At 34.2% G+C, this 12,950-nt stretch overlaps 1 protein-coding gene across 4 annotated transcripts in view; it reads right to left on the reverse strand.

The window, feature by feature from the left end:
- The window catches only part of RAB3GAP1 (RAB3 GTPase activating protein catalytic subunit 1), a 150,698-nt gene that overhangs the window by 68,873 nt on the left and 68,875 nt on the right, over window positions 1–12,950 (reverse strand). For all 4 annotated transcript variants that reach the window (XM_060016892.1, XM_060016891.1, XM_060016890.1 and 1 more), the window contains exons 6-10: window positions 12,424–12,543; window positions 11,363–11,528; window positions 7,062–7,161; window positions 4,215–4,296; window positions 157–225 (exon numbers count right to left, since the gene is read on the reverse strand). In XM_060016892.1, coding sequence (XP_059872875.1) covers window positions 157–225; window positions 4,215–4,296; window positions 7,062–7,161; window positions 11,363–11,528; window positions 12,424–12,543 — 537 coding nt within the window. The remainder of the gene's footprint in view (window positions 1–156; window positions 226–4,214; window positions 4,297–7,061; window positions 7,162–11,362; window positions 11,529–12,423; window positions 12,544–12,950) is intronic.

The raw sequence follows: 12,950 nt of genomic DNA on the forward strand, positions 1-12,950 counted from the left end.
TACATATCAATCAGTCTAAAAAGTGATCTTTAAAAACAGAAAAACAACAACCAACTGTATCAGAAACTGATACAAAGAAAAATTGCTAACCACTTGGCAGTTAATTTATTCTACTGAAGTTTGTGAACCTCTAAGTACTACTCTTAACATACTTACGAATAAACATCATTATCCACAATGATACCTTCAGTCAGGTGAGGCCATGTAGTTGCTAAGTGGAGTTCACTAAAATAAACAAAACGTAGAATATGTCCATAAGCTTTAATACTGTATACATACATCCTGACTCAACAATTCTACTTCTAGAATTGTATCTTCAGTAAATAACCAGAGATGTACATATATGTTAAAAGTGGTCATTATTTATAATACAATAAAACTGTAAACACCCAGTTTAGCAAACGGTAGCACATTCATATAAAGTTAATGTCTGCAAGAAAAAACTATGCTATACATAATAGCCAAAAGTACAAGTAAACCAAATGTCTATCAGCTGATGAATGGATAAATAAAATGTGGTAGTATTGCATACCATGGCATATTATACAGTCACAAAAAGCAATGATGTACTGACTCATGCTAAATGTGGATGAACCTCTAAAACATGCTAAGAAGCCAGACACAAAAGGTCATGTATGGTATAACCCAATCTATATGAAATGTCCAAAACAGTCAAATCCATACAGGCAAAAAGTAGATTAATATTTGTCTAGAGCTAGAGGGCCTAAGGAGCCTAGGAGGGGATGACAGTTAAGAGGTGAGGGGTTTCTTTTGGCGGTAATGAAAGTGTTCCAGAATTAGATACTGATGATGGCTGTACAACTCTGTAAACACTAAAAACACTAAATTGTATACTTTAAAATTGTGAATTTTATGGTACATAAATTATATCTCAATTTTGAAAACACCATGATACAGATCAGGGATTGGCATACTTTTTCTACAAAGGACCAGAAAGTAAGTATTTGGGGCTTTTTATGGACCATGTAGTTTCTGTTATATTCTTGTTTTTTTTTTCTTTTAAAACCCTTAAAAATGTATAAAGCATTTTTAGCTCATTACCTATACAAAAACAGGCTATTGGCCAGATTTGGTCCACCAGTCATAGTTTGCTGACCTCTTATTATAGATGAATATTAAATTTCAGAAAGTTTTCATGTGAAATTATAAAATCAAAAACAAGCCACAAAAAATCTACAAGATGACAAACATTTATAAAATGTACAAAAATACTGTGCGGAAAAGAGTTATCATAGCAGGCCTGATACTTAGAAAGGCCTACTTGCAAGGTTGGCCCCTGGCTTGACATCTGGAAACTTGAATTTCAGGAGGATTTCTACCTTTCCCTGATAAGAATGGTTCACTGTGCCTAAATTACCTGTGCAAACAATACAGTTTATGCAAACATCTGGTTTCCTTCTGGTACATGCTAGGCAGAGGGTGCCTACATGACCAGTCTCTGATTAAAAACCCCAAGTGTTGAGCCTCTAATGAGCTTCCCTGGTACACAGCCTTTCATACATGTCACAGTTCATTGATGGGAGGATTAAACGTGTCCTGTGTGACTACACTGGGAGAGGAAGCTTGTCCTTGGTTTTCTCTGGACCTCACCCTATGTGCCTTTCCCTCTGCCATTTTTTGCATTGTATCCTTTTGCTGTAATAAATCATAGGCATGAGCACAACTATGGTTGCGTCCTGTGAGTCTTCCTAGCAAATCAACCTAAGGGTGGTGTTGGGGGCCCTTGTTGCATATATATACATAAACATGTACATATATATACCTACTTCATGCATATGAAAAATACTGGAAGCACATATAACAAGCTGTTGTCAGTAATCACCTATGACTAGGGGGGTTATGAATTTACTGATTGTTTTTTTCCTGTCTAGATTCTGAACTCACTTCTTATGTTTGTAGAATACAGAAGCCAAAAGAGCCAATTATTTCACTTCTCTGATATTTGGTGATGCTCGACTAACTAGCAACTCCTGTCTGAGACACTGAATCTACAAGTACAGTTAGGAATTCACTGTGAGAGCAGGGCCAGCACTACACAACAATGCAGTGTAACCTTGGTTATGAACCGGACAACTAGGCACCACTGGCTCAAGCCTATTTTCTGAGCCCAGTTCTACAATGGACCCAATTAAACTTCTGAGTTTGAGTTACCAAATACGTTTCCAATAAACTGATTATTTGCTTGAATTAGAGTTGACGAGTACCATTTGCAACTAAACAATCTGACTACTAAACATATGATTTTTGCCTTTTTTAACGTTATCTAAATTTTTTCCACTGAACGTGAATTTATTACTTTAAATAAAACTACTTTTTAATGTAAAAAAAATGACCACAAACAGTATGTGATATCAGAGGACATGAATGGTTAGAGGTTTAAAACTATACACTCCTGAATATTTTTAGGTATGAACCGCAGATTCAGTTCCTAAGTTTTTATGACTATGGCCCCTCCTCTCCCTCTAACTATAGAACAATTTCTTTGACAAGGAGAGAAGACACCGGAAAAAGCCTCTTCATTTCCTCTTCCACTACCAAAGATGCCTTTTCAAAAGCATAGTGCCCACAACATTTGCTAATCACTGTTTGATTTAAATGGTCTGCCAATGTACACCATCTTATCCTCAACTTATTTCTGTGTTCTTCTTCAATCACTTGTTCCTTTGCTGACTGACTCCACATCATGATATAAATTTGGAAGAAATATTTAATCATTAAACCTTCAGATTTCTACCAGGTCAATTTATTTCTCTCCCCCTAAAATTTTCCCTAAGTGAAATTCAAATAAATGAACCAGTTGGAGGGCCACAAATATATCTGTAATCCACCTTACACCTTTTCTCCCTTGCTCACTACATTCTAGCCATGATAGCCACCTTCTATTTCCTTCAGTAAACTCGCCAAGCTCTTTCCTGCATCAAGACACTTTGCACATGCTGTTCCTTCCACCTGGAATGGTCATTCTCTCACTCTTTGCCTGGCTAAATCCTCCCCTAATTGACACTCAGAATAAATTTCACTTCCTCTGAGAAGACTTTACTGATGGCATATCAATCTAAACTAGTTCCTTATTTTACTGTCATTACATCCTGTACTTTTCCTTCAAATTATCCCACAATTTGTAATTGTATGTTTATTTAGGTGATTAGTTCGTCTACTTCCTTTAAGTAGACTGTAAATGCCAAGAAGGCAGAAACTGTCTGTTTTATTTACTTAGGTATCTTCCTTACTTGGTATAGTGCCAGGCACATATAATAAATATCAATTTTAAAAGATACTCACTTTATTGTCTCCCTTAAATGATTTTTAAGTTAGAAGTATTATTATTTCTACCTTTATGTGAGAGTATTAAAGATATATGTATACATGTGAATATATTTTTTTAAATAACCAAATAGTTTAAAAAATGAGACAGTTTTTATATCTGCACCATTTATATTTTCCAAATATTTTGCTATCAGTCATTAAATTTTTCAACCCCTGCATTTTCTTGTGAAACAGTTTTTTTTTAAGTTCAGTAGTTCTTCTAGAAAAGCAACTGGGTAACCTATAAGGTCACACTTGTGTCTCTTACTTATGTCTTAATTTCTGTATTTTGAAGAAGTGGCCACGAAAAATGAAAACTGTTAATTCTGGGTCATGGACATATGAAAGTTTGTTATATAAAATATTGTCTGGGGACTTCCCTGGTGGCCCAGTGGTTGGAAGTCTGCCTGCCAATGCAGGGGACATGGGTTCGAGCCCTGGTCCAGGAGGATCTCACATGCTGCGGAGCAACTAAGCCCATGTGCCACAACTACTGAGCCTGTGCTCTAGAGCCTGAGAGCCACAACTACTGAGCCCACGTGCCAAAAAAAAAAAAAAAATGTCTTTCTGACACCCCAAACTCTAAAATATTGTCTGTGCTCTTCAATATTTAAAATATTTCCCCCAAAGTATACCAAGAACCACTTCTATATGGAATAATCAACAAATTATATTCTGTACATTTTATGTATTACTTTAAACCCTCTTTTACTTCTTAAGTTACAGAGAAAAACACAAAGATGGACAGATTGTTACATGTAGGTCTCTATTTCCAGTACTACATTCATTCCAGGAGGCTGCAGTATTATAAAACACAGTAAAATCAACATCAATATAATTTAAAAAGTAAAAGTCCCATAATTCAAATGATATAATGAAATTCGCACCTAATAGGATCTTCACAAGCACCAAATGGTAACTTGCCAAATTCCAGGCCTCCCACTTCTCCTCCTACAAGGGCATCTATATCTGAACAAGAAAAAAAAAAATTTTCCATCAGTTAGCCAAAAATGGAGAAATAAGAATTTAAATCTAGGTAGGTCAGCCCTTTGAGAAATTAAAGTTTTAATAGTGTCTACATTAAGATACATATAGCAAGTTAGAGAACAGTCAGATATTAAAGACTTCCCCCAAGAATGTTATAGTAAAAGGACACATTTAATTCCTATTTGTAAAGTGCTGTATTCAAGCTATGCACTCTAAATTTTACTCTTCGGAAATAGTCCTTAAATATCACTCAAGAGAATAATATTCCTGTAAATTTCTTTTCATTTTCTCAGAATGTGATTAATAGCATCTAAAAGAATATTAAAAAATTTAATCATCAACCTACATTCATCAGTTTTGCTGTCAGTAATTTCTGAATAGCCCAAATTAGTCATCATTAATAAAACCTTATATCAGCTGACAGTACACAGAAATATCTGAAGTTCAGAAAAGAATTTCCATTCCATTATGAATGGTATCTGAGATTAGAGGAGAATTTAGAGGGTATATCACCCCTTAGCTCCATCCCTCTTGAAGAAGTAATAAACACTTCTAAAAGACTTCAAAAACATTTCCCTTTGAAATAATAGATGGTTGTTTTTAATTATTCACACTACACTAAGAATTTCTAAAATTAAAGTCTACTGTTGAGTTATGAACACTCCCAGATTTGCTAAAATTATGTTTGACAATTATCTACACCCTAACTAAATTATTAAAATTAGTTATTAAATATGGCTCAATTACTTGATTCAGTAAATTTTCTCAAGTCAATTCATTCCATTTTTCCAACTAAAGAATGCTTACAATAAAGATCACAATGACTAGCTTTACTATAAGATGTGAATTAAGAGTTCAAAATTTACAATAAGCACTTTTTTTTTTTTTTTTTTGCCACGCCACACTGCATGCAGGATCTTAGTTCCCTGACCAGGTATTGAACCCATGCCCCCACTGCAGTGGAAGCATGGAGTCTTAACCACTGGACCGCCAGGGAAGTCCTAAGCACATTTTTTAAACCAGTAAGCTAAAAATTATTAATAGACTATAACTGTACAAAACTTTTACTCAAATTAAAAGTTGAAAAGCTACACTGTAGAATGAAAGGATGATGGGACTTGGAGTTTGACCAGGATTTAAATGTGAACTTTATCACCTGGTGACCATGTGGCCTTGGGCCAGTTACTTTTGTTCTCTAAGAAAGATAACAATACTTGTCTCATAGGTAAATGGGAATTACCTGAAACAGTATATAAAATGCCAGGCACAGTGTCTGGCCCATATTACATGTTCAGTCCCTTCCCCTTAAAAGAGAAAATATTAAAAATTTATATGGTTTTCAATCCACTGAGAAAGAAGGTTAATATTTTGATGCCCATTTTAAAAAACTAGCAATAGAACATTAACAAAGGCGTACTGTTGTCTGGAAACTAAAATTACCAAAACAAACATTTGAGTCTTCTAATATAAATCTCAGCTTAGCTTTTATTTCCCTCTGCTGTAGTTTAGATGGAGTTCTTTTACTGCACATTACTTTCGAATTATTCAGTGGTATATAAAATAAAACAGTAGTATATATAACCACCAAAAGCTAAATGTACTACATTAATTTTAGTAACATCCCAAGATAATCAATTTACTATTTTCAATCTCATAAACAAACCAACCATTTTGGAACAAAAATAAACAGTAAAGAATATTATTTTATTATAATTTATTTCTCTTTGAGGAAGGTAGAATGGAAAATGTTTTCAGGCTAGTAAAATCCTTGTAATTATTTTATAAGTTTATATTAAATTTCTTATTAGATAGACTTGGATATAATTGCACTTTTTGTGAGAGAAACATCCAGGAACCTAAACCTCACTTAATTAAGCTAAATGTCCACCAGGCTGAGCTTTTCTAGAACTCAGATAATGTCTGTTCATATCTGTGTCCTGGCAGAGCCGGCCTATTATAGGCTAATAATTAATGAGTGTTAATGAATCAGTATATCTATGGTTAAGTAGGTAAAATGATTTTAATCACAGTTTTATAAAAATGCAAGTTAAAGTAAAATACTCTACAGCTCTTCCCAGCGTAAGTGTATATGTATATACACCCTTTTCTCTTTTCTGCTTTCCTTACTTAGCCCTCTTCTTCAAACTCTACTGTCTATAAGGTTCTGTGTGTGTCTGTTCGCAGCCTATGAGGGTGGCTTCTCTTATTATATTCTGAAAGTAGACATTTTACTCATTACGTACTAATTTGCAGCACACGATGTTCCACGGCAAGGGAATGCTTTATAAATAATATTAGCTTTCAAAAACAGATTGTCAGGGCTTCTCCGGTGGCGCAGTGGTTGAGAGTCCGCCTGCCGATGCAGGGTACACGGGTTCATGCCCCGGTCAGGGAAAATCCCACATGCCGCAGGGTGGCTAGGCCCGTGAGCCATGGCCGCTGAGCCTGCGCATCCGGAGCCTGTGCTCCGCAAAGGGAGAGGCCACAACAGTGAGAGGCCCGCGTACCACCAAAAAAAAAAAAAAACAGATTGTCAAGTATAGAATAATTCTGTCTCTAGAACAACCTACACAGCTTTTTTTAAGAGAAAAAATATGATAAAGGCAAAGAAATCAGCAATATTACATTTAAAGTGAGTTACAAATATTTCAAACACTTGAAACACATTGTTAAACAGTTTTAATTTCTGAATATATTTTCTCTCCATTTATATTCAGTAAGTTAAATATAGTTCTAAATTATCTCACCTGGAGGCTGCTGAGGCCAAAAATACTGCTGCCAATCCTGAAGTACATAGGTAAACCGTATAGCAATACTAACTGGAGGCAATGGAGTTAAAGTACATCCCTAGGAAATAAATGCAAAGACAATACCATGTAAATGTTAGTACCCTTGTAAATACCAGAACCAAATTTCAAACTACTGGAATGGATAAATTACTACCTTCATGAAATGTGGATTTTCAGATTACAGTGTTAGATATGACGCACATTCTAGCCATGAAAAATGTATGATATTCTAGCCATTAAAAAGGAAAACAAAGTCACTAAGTTATTAGAGCCAAAGGTGCAGAATTTAGGAAATCATTTTCATGGGAGAAATTCTCACAGCTTAAAAGCTCAAGAGATGAATTAATGCCAGAGAGCAAATTACATTAAAATAAAGCTGTTTAAACTACTACCAGGAAAAGAGATATTAAATTTTATTATATAAAGTGCTCTTTCAAAATATCTTATACAATTTTAATTATACAAACAAATTTCTTACTATTCTCTTCAGCCATGTTGAATGTGGAAAAAAATGTGACTCATTTTTTAAATAAGGTAAAACTATTATATAAAGTATAACACTAGGTTTGAGAAGATGATGTCTTTTCTTTCTTTTAAATGAAAATAAACTCAAATTAAAGCCAGTCTTAAATATTTAACCAGAATTTTAGACTGTGACAAATGGCCACTCATGTAGTTTATATTAATGAATCAGAAAATTTAGATCTATCTTTACATTCATTAAAAATCATAAAAATTAATAATATCATCCAAACATCCCACAATTTCAGCTTCCCTTAATAATGGTTAACCTATATTAATGTGAAATAGGACCTAAATATGCATAGGAATGACCTAGTAAGCTTGTGAAAATGTAGATTCAATAGTATTCTGCATATCTACCCAGTTTCCAGGTGTTGCTGATATTGCTGGTCAGGAGGAATAAAGAGACATTTAGCTCAGCAGCAGCATCTATAAATGTCATTAGTAACTTTAACTGAATACAAACTCAATCTCAAGTCACAAAATAAGGTAGCTGCCAAAAAAAAAAAGCGAATAATTCAGTTTTGGGCTGCTGTGTCCTAGACAAGCAAGGTAAGATTCTGGCTGGTCAGGAATATCTATTTTTTACTCAGGTCTAGATATCAAATGAGCATTCACCTGTAATTGGGTGTAAATGATCTAGAAACCGTAACAAGGTCACTTTGACACATAACCTCCGCTCCAGTCACATAGCAATGTAGACAAATACAGAAAGAGATGACCAAAAAGAAATGTCTAGGACCAAACATGACATGAATATCTTTGTGGGCCTTATAAAAGGTACAGAAAATCCAAAGTGTTAAATGGGGTTCAAGGCATATGCTTGCTGAGTTCCACATGCAGACGAAGGCAGTGAGAGCCAGGATTACAGACTGCATTAAATGGAACCAAAAGTACTCCGCCCAGAATGAGGGTACTGTAAGACTCTCAGCTTAAGGCAGACGCTGGGGCAGGGCACTCCTGCTTCGTGCAGTGGCTTTGTTGGAAGGTATGGGGCTAGGGAAAGTTGTGTGAGCGGGGGACAAACCCACTCTCATGACCCAAGCAAGCAATCCAATGAGTCCAAGACTCAATGTGCAATACCCCAATATCAATATGGAGCAAAAGGCTCCAAACACCATAAGACCAGTGTCTGAAATATTCTGCAGGTAAGGAGCAACCACAAAATTACAAAACCACTAGAGAGGATGGGAGAGAAAGTTAAAAACTGTAAATAAAGCCTTCATTCAAAATGAGCCTGCAAACAAAATTTCCCCAGAACATGAAGAAATGTAGTTCTAAAAAAGACAAATATCCAAAACAACAATCAGAATATAAAACTATGAAATATAAGGAACATCTGATAGAATGAAGAATGTCTAAACTGAAAAAGGAAAGACTAGGGTATGAGAGAGTTTTCAAATACTTAGAGGATTATATGGCAAAAGAGGATTTAAACTTAAATTTTATGTGATTCCAAGGACAACCACCCTCTGCTGCCACCCTGCCAATGAAGCCTTTTCTAATAATTAGATCCATGTGAAAATGAAATAAACTGCTAGTCGAGGGTGAGTGCCTTGGAACACTTCTAGTAGATTTAAAGAGTAATATTTATAAAGATAGCTTTATAAAGAAAGTATAAGAGAGCCACATATTGGGTAGCTTTAACTATGTAAAACAACTAAAGTACCCAAACCAGGTCTCAATTATCTTAAGTTCAACTCTATCAAATCAACTTTGAGAAATGTTTCGTATTTAGACAAGAGGTTTGTGAAAGTTCTGACAGATGATGTGATAAACTGATTAAGAACACTTTTTTTTTAAGTACAATTAGTAAATAGTCATAATGAAAGTCAGGCTCCACAGATTAAGGTGGTCCCCAGTTTCAGTAAAGAGAAATTGAGTAACATAAAAGAGTGACAAAAAAGATCCATGAAAATAACGTTCACTAATGTTTTTTAAGAAGAGGAATAAAGCATTAATATTTGCATCTGACTAGAATTTGATCTAAAATAATTAAATATAATTGAAGACTTCTGGTGAGAACAAAGTAAAACTAATGGGGTAGAAATAACGCATACTTGACTTTTTCAAAAATTTCTCAAAGCAACACGTGTAGAATTAAGCAGTACTTAAAGCATTTCAGAGTCCAGAAAGGTTCTGAAAAAAAGTTACATACAGACATGGAACTTTCTAAAACATATGCTTCTATGCTTTTTTTAATAGAGATAATCACAAGAAACAGCTAACAATAGTTATTTTGAGGAAAGGGACTAAGGGTATAGAGAAGTTTATACTTAAATTTCTTAACCCAGTATATGCAGACTTTTTAAAAAATATCAAACGGATTTATCTGGGTGGTGATAATCCTACCACCCTGCTATTTATGGCCTCAAAATTGAAAACATATTTTTTATGAAATTAAATTCTAATCCTAAATATCTTTCTACAAACAGTGTATGTTAAAAAAGACATTTCAGCGTTTTTTCTCACATTTTTTTCCTTTTCAAAATTTGCAAACCTTCAGAAAGGTTGCAAAGCTAGCGTAATGAATACCGGTATGATTTTCACCAAGCTCACCAATTAACATTTTGATACACGCACATACTATCATATATTTACATAAATAATTTTTTTGGCTGAACCTCTGAAAGTAAGTTGTAGGCATCATGGCAATTCACCCCTAAATACTTAGCATGTAATTCTTATGAACAAGGGTTATCACACTCAAGAAGTTTAATATTGATACTATTTTCTAACATATAGTCCATATTAAAATTGCCCCAACTGTCCCAATTGCGTCCTCTGTGGCTATTTTGTTTTGATCAAGGATCATGCATGTTATGTTACTTCAGTCTCCTTTAGGCTAAACAGCTCCCAACCTTTGTTTTGCCTATCATGATACTGACATTTTTAAAGAGTCTGGGCTTTACTTTATAAAATATGGCTCATTTTGGAAATATGTGATTGTTTCCTCATGTTTCGATTTATGTTAAACATTTTTAGCAGGAATGCAACACAGATGATATATCCTATTCAATGTACCATACCAGGAGATATCTAATATCAGTTTGTTAATCAAGTTTGATCACTTTTAGTGTAACGGATGTCAACTTAATCACTCAAGGGAACTACTTCTCTAAGTGGAGAATCCCTTCCACCACTTACTTACCTTGTTTTGCTCTCTTTTCCAGAGGTATTCACAAATAGCTCCTCAATCTAGACCCTAATTCTTCCCCCAGAGTAGCACAGGCAAATCATCCATATCTCTGTGATAGTGTTTTTAAAAAACACCAAAGATATACTGAGCACATCCAATTCAGCCCTGCTGTTCTCAGTCATAGAATATAAGACTGATTAATCTTAAACATCAAATTAAATAGACCCTTGGGGGAAAAAAAGCAATTCAGAACCCAAAGAGTTCACATCTCAGTTACTCATAGTCAGAGCCCTGAACAAGCAACTATGCTGAAGCTCACTCATGTGGTGAAGTTGGCAACAATACTCATTAGAGGAAAAGGAGTATAAAGAGTTAATAACGTAGGGGATAAATGTTAACAAACTGAACAAACAAAATCAGAGCATTAGTACACTAAAAATCTAATTGGACTCTTTGTTGAAACAACACAGTAATTTATGTAGTCAATTACATCTTTCTTCTAAGTAATTACATTTCAACATTAGAAATATTTCTATGTAATCAATAAAATTACCAAATTACTGCTTTTATAAGACTGAAAATATCAATGCCAACTCACAATCTTTGATTTGAAGATATCCAGCAGACCTGATAAATGAGTGTACTGATTTGGCACTTTTCGAAGATGAACCATTTCAAAATCAGTTCGGACACCAGGACCCTGACATTCTCCCACATACGTTCTTCGCCATTTCTGATGAATTTGCACGAAGAGTGGCACCTGGCTATAGGGCATAATTAAAAAGGAATAGACTGTAAGTTCACTAAACACTGAATAACTCCTAAATCTCAAGTTTTTCCACTATTACATTATTTTAATATCAACTATTTAAAAGCACTAAACAAGGAATACTCCACAGACTTATATTTAAAACAAAAACACTTAGTTCCTTTTCTCCTTACACTAATAAACTGAAGAAATTATCACTTAGTGGCACTTTGTAGTCAGAAAACTATTTTAAAATGGCTGAGAGTCATAAAAAAGCAGAATAAAAATTTTCTTGAATAAAAGTGATCCTATCATATGAGGCTTTCCAAGATCATAATAAAACTTGATTCACAGGTATTAAGCAATATAAATTAAACCCACACTAGTGGTGAATTATTTTGTACTTTATCATTTGAGGACATAGTTCTCCTCCTTATTCAAAGATTTCCATAACCGCAAATTAGCCTACTCACTAAAATCTATTTGTAATCTCAAAATCAATACTCGTAGCACTTTCAAAGCATTTGAAGACATGTGCAGAGAAACAAAAAATTTGAGTTACCTGAATGCATGTTCCTAGCTGAGGCTGAACAAGGCGATGCTCTGTCATCAAGTTTTAAAATTAGATTTTGCACCAAAATTTAAATAAACATTTGGAAGCAAAATACAAAAATAGTACCATTTATTCTCCATTTTAAATATTCATGTAATATTTCAGTAAGTTTCCCTTTAGAAATGCTTTCCGTAAAGGTTTTGTTGAGTTTGTCCTTATATACCTTATTCCAATATAATAATGTACAAGTACTATCTTAATCATAATCAAAAACCTAACAGTAATCATTTTCCCTCATAAATTATAATTTAGAATAGTTCTTAAACTCATCTCAAGGTTTTTCGAAATGTCCACCTACCAGCCAGTGTTTCCCAAAGCAACAGACACAGAACTCAGAAGAAGATTGCACTTAGATTCACTGAGAACAGCATCATTATTTGCGGCAGGGGCGATCACCACAAACTCTCGGAGTCCATACCTTAAAAAAAAAAAAAAAAAAAAAAGAATAACTGCCATTAAACAGGGGAAAATGTCAGAATACAAAAATTTATTATTTGAGAAACATGAAAAAATTTCCCTGAAGGAAATTAGGCTTGAACTACAGGTCTTTCTTTCTTTCTTAAATGGCAATTGAATCTATAACAACCTGTATTTCCTTCATTTGGTGAAAAATTTCCATCATTCATCTACTATTTTCTCTCTATCCTTTACAAATTAGGAGCAGTTTACTGAAATCACAAAGAAAAAACATTAAATAACAGGTTTGTCTTAAAAGTTAGCTTTCAAAAATAAAAGATGAAAGCCAGCACTGACATCTTGCGTTAATTAACAGATAACATTAAGTCCACTAATGTGGAAAGATAAAGTTTAATTGATTCCCTAAAT

The sequence above is a fragment of the Delphinus delphis genome, chromosome 7 (genome assembly GCF_949987515.2).
Source record: "Delphinus delphis chromosome 7, mDelDel1.2, whole genome shotgun sequence".
Taxonomy (NCBI): Eukaryota; Metazoa; Chordata; class Mammalia; order Artiodactyla; family Delphinidae; genus Delphinus; species Delphinus delphis.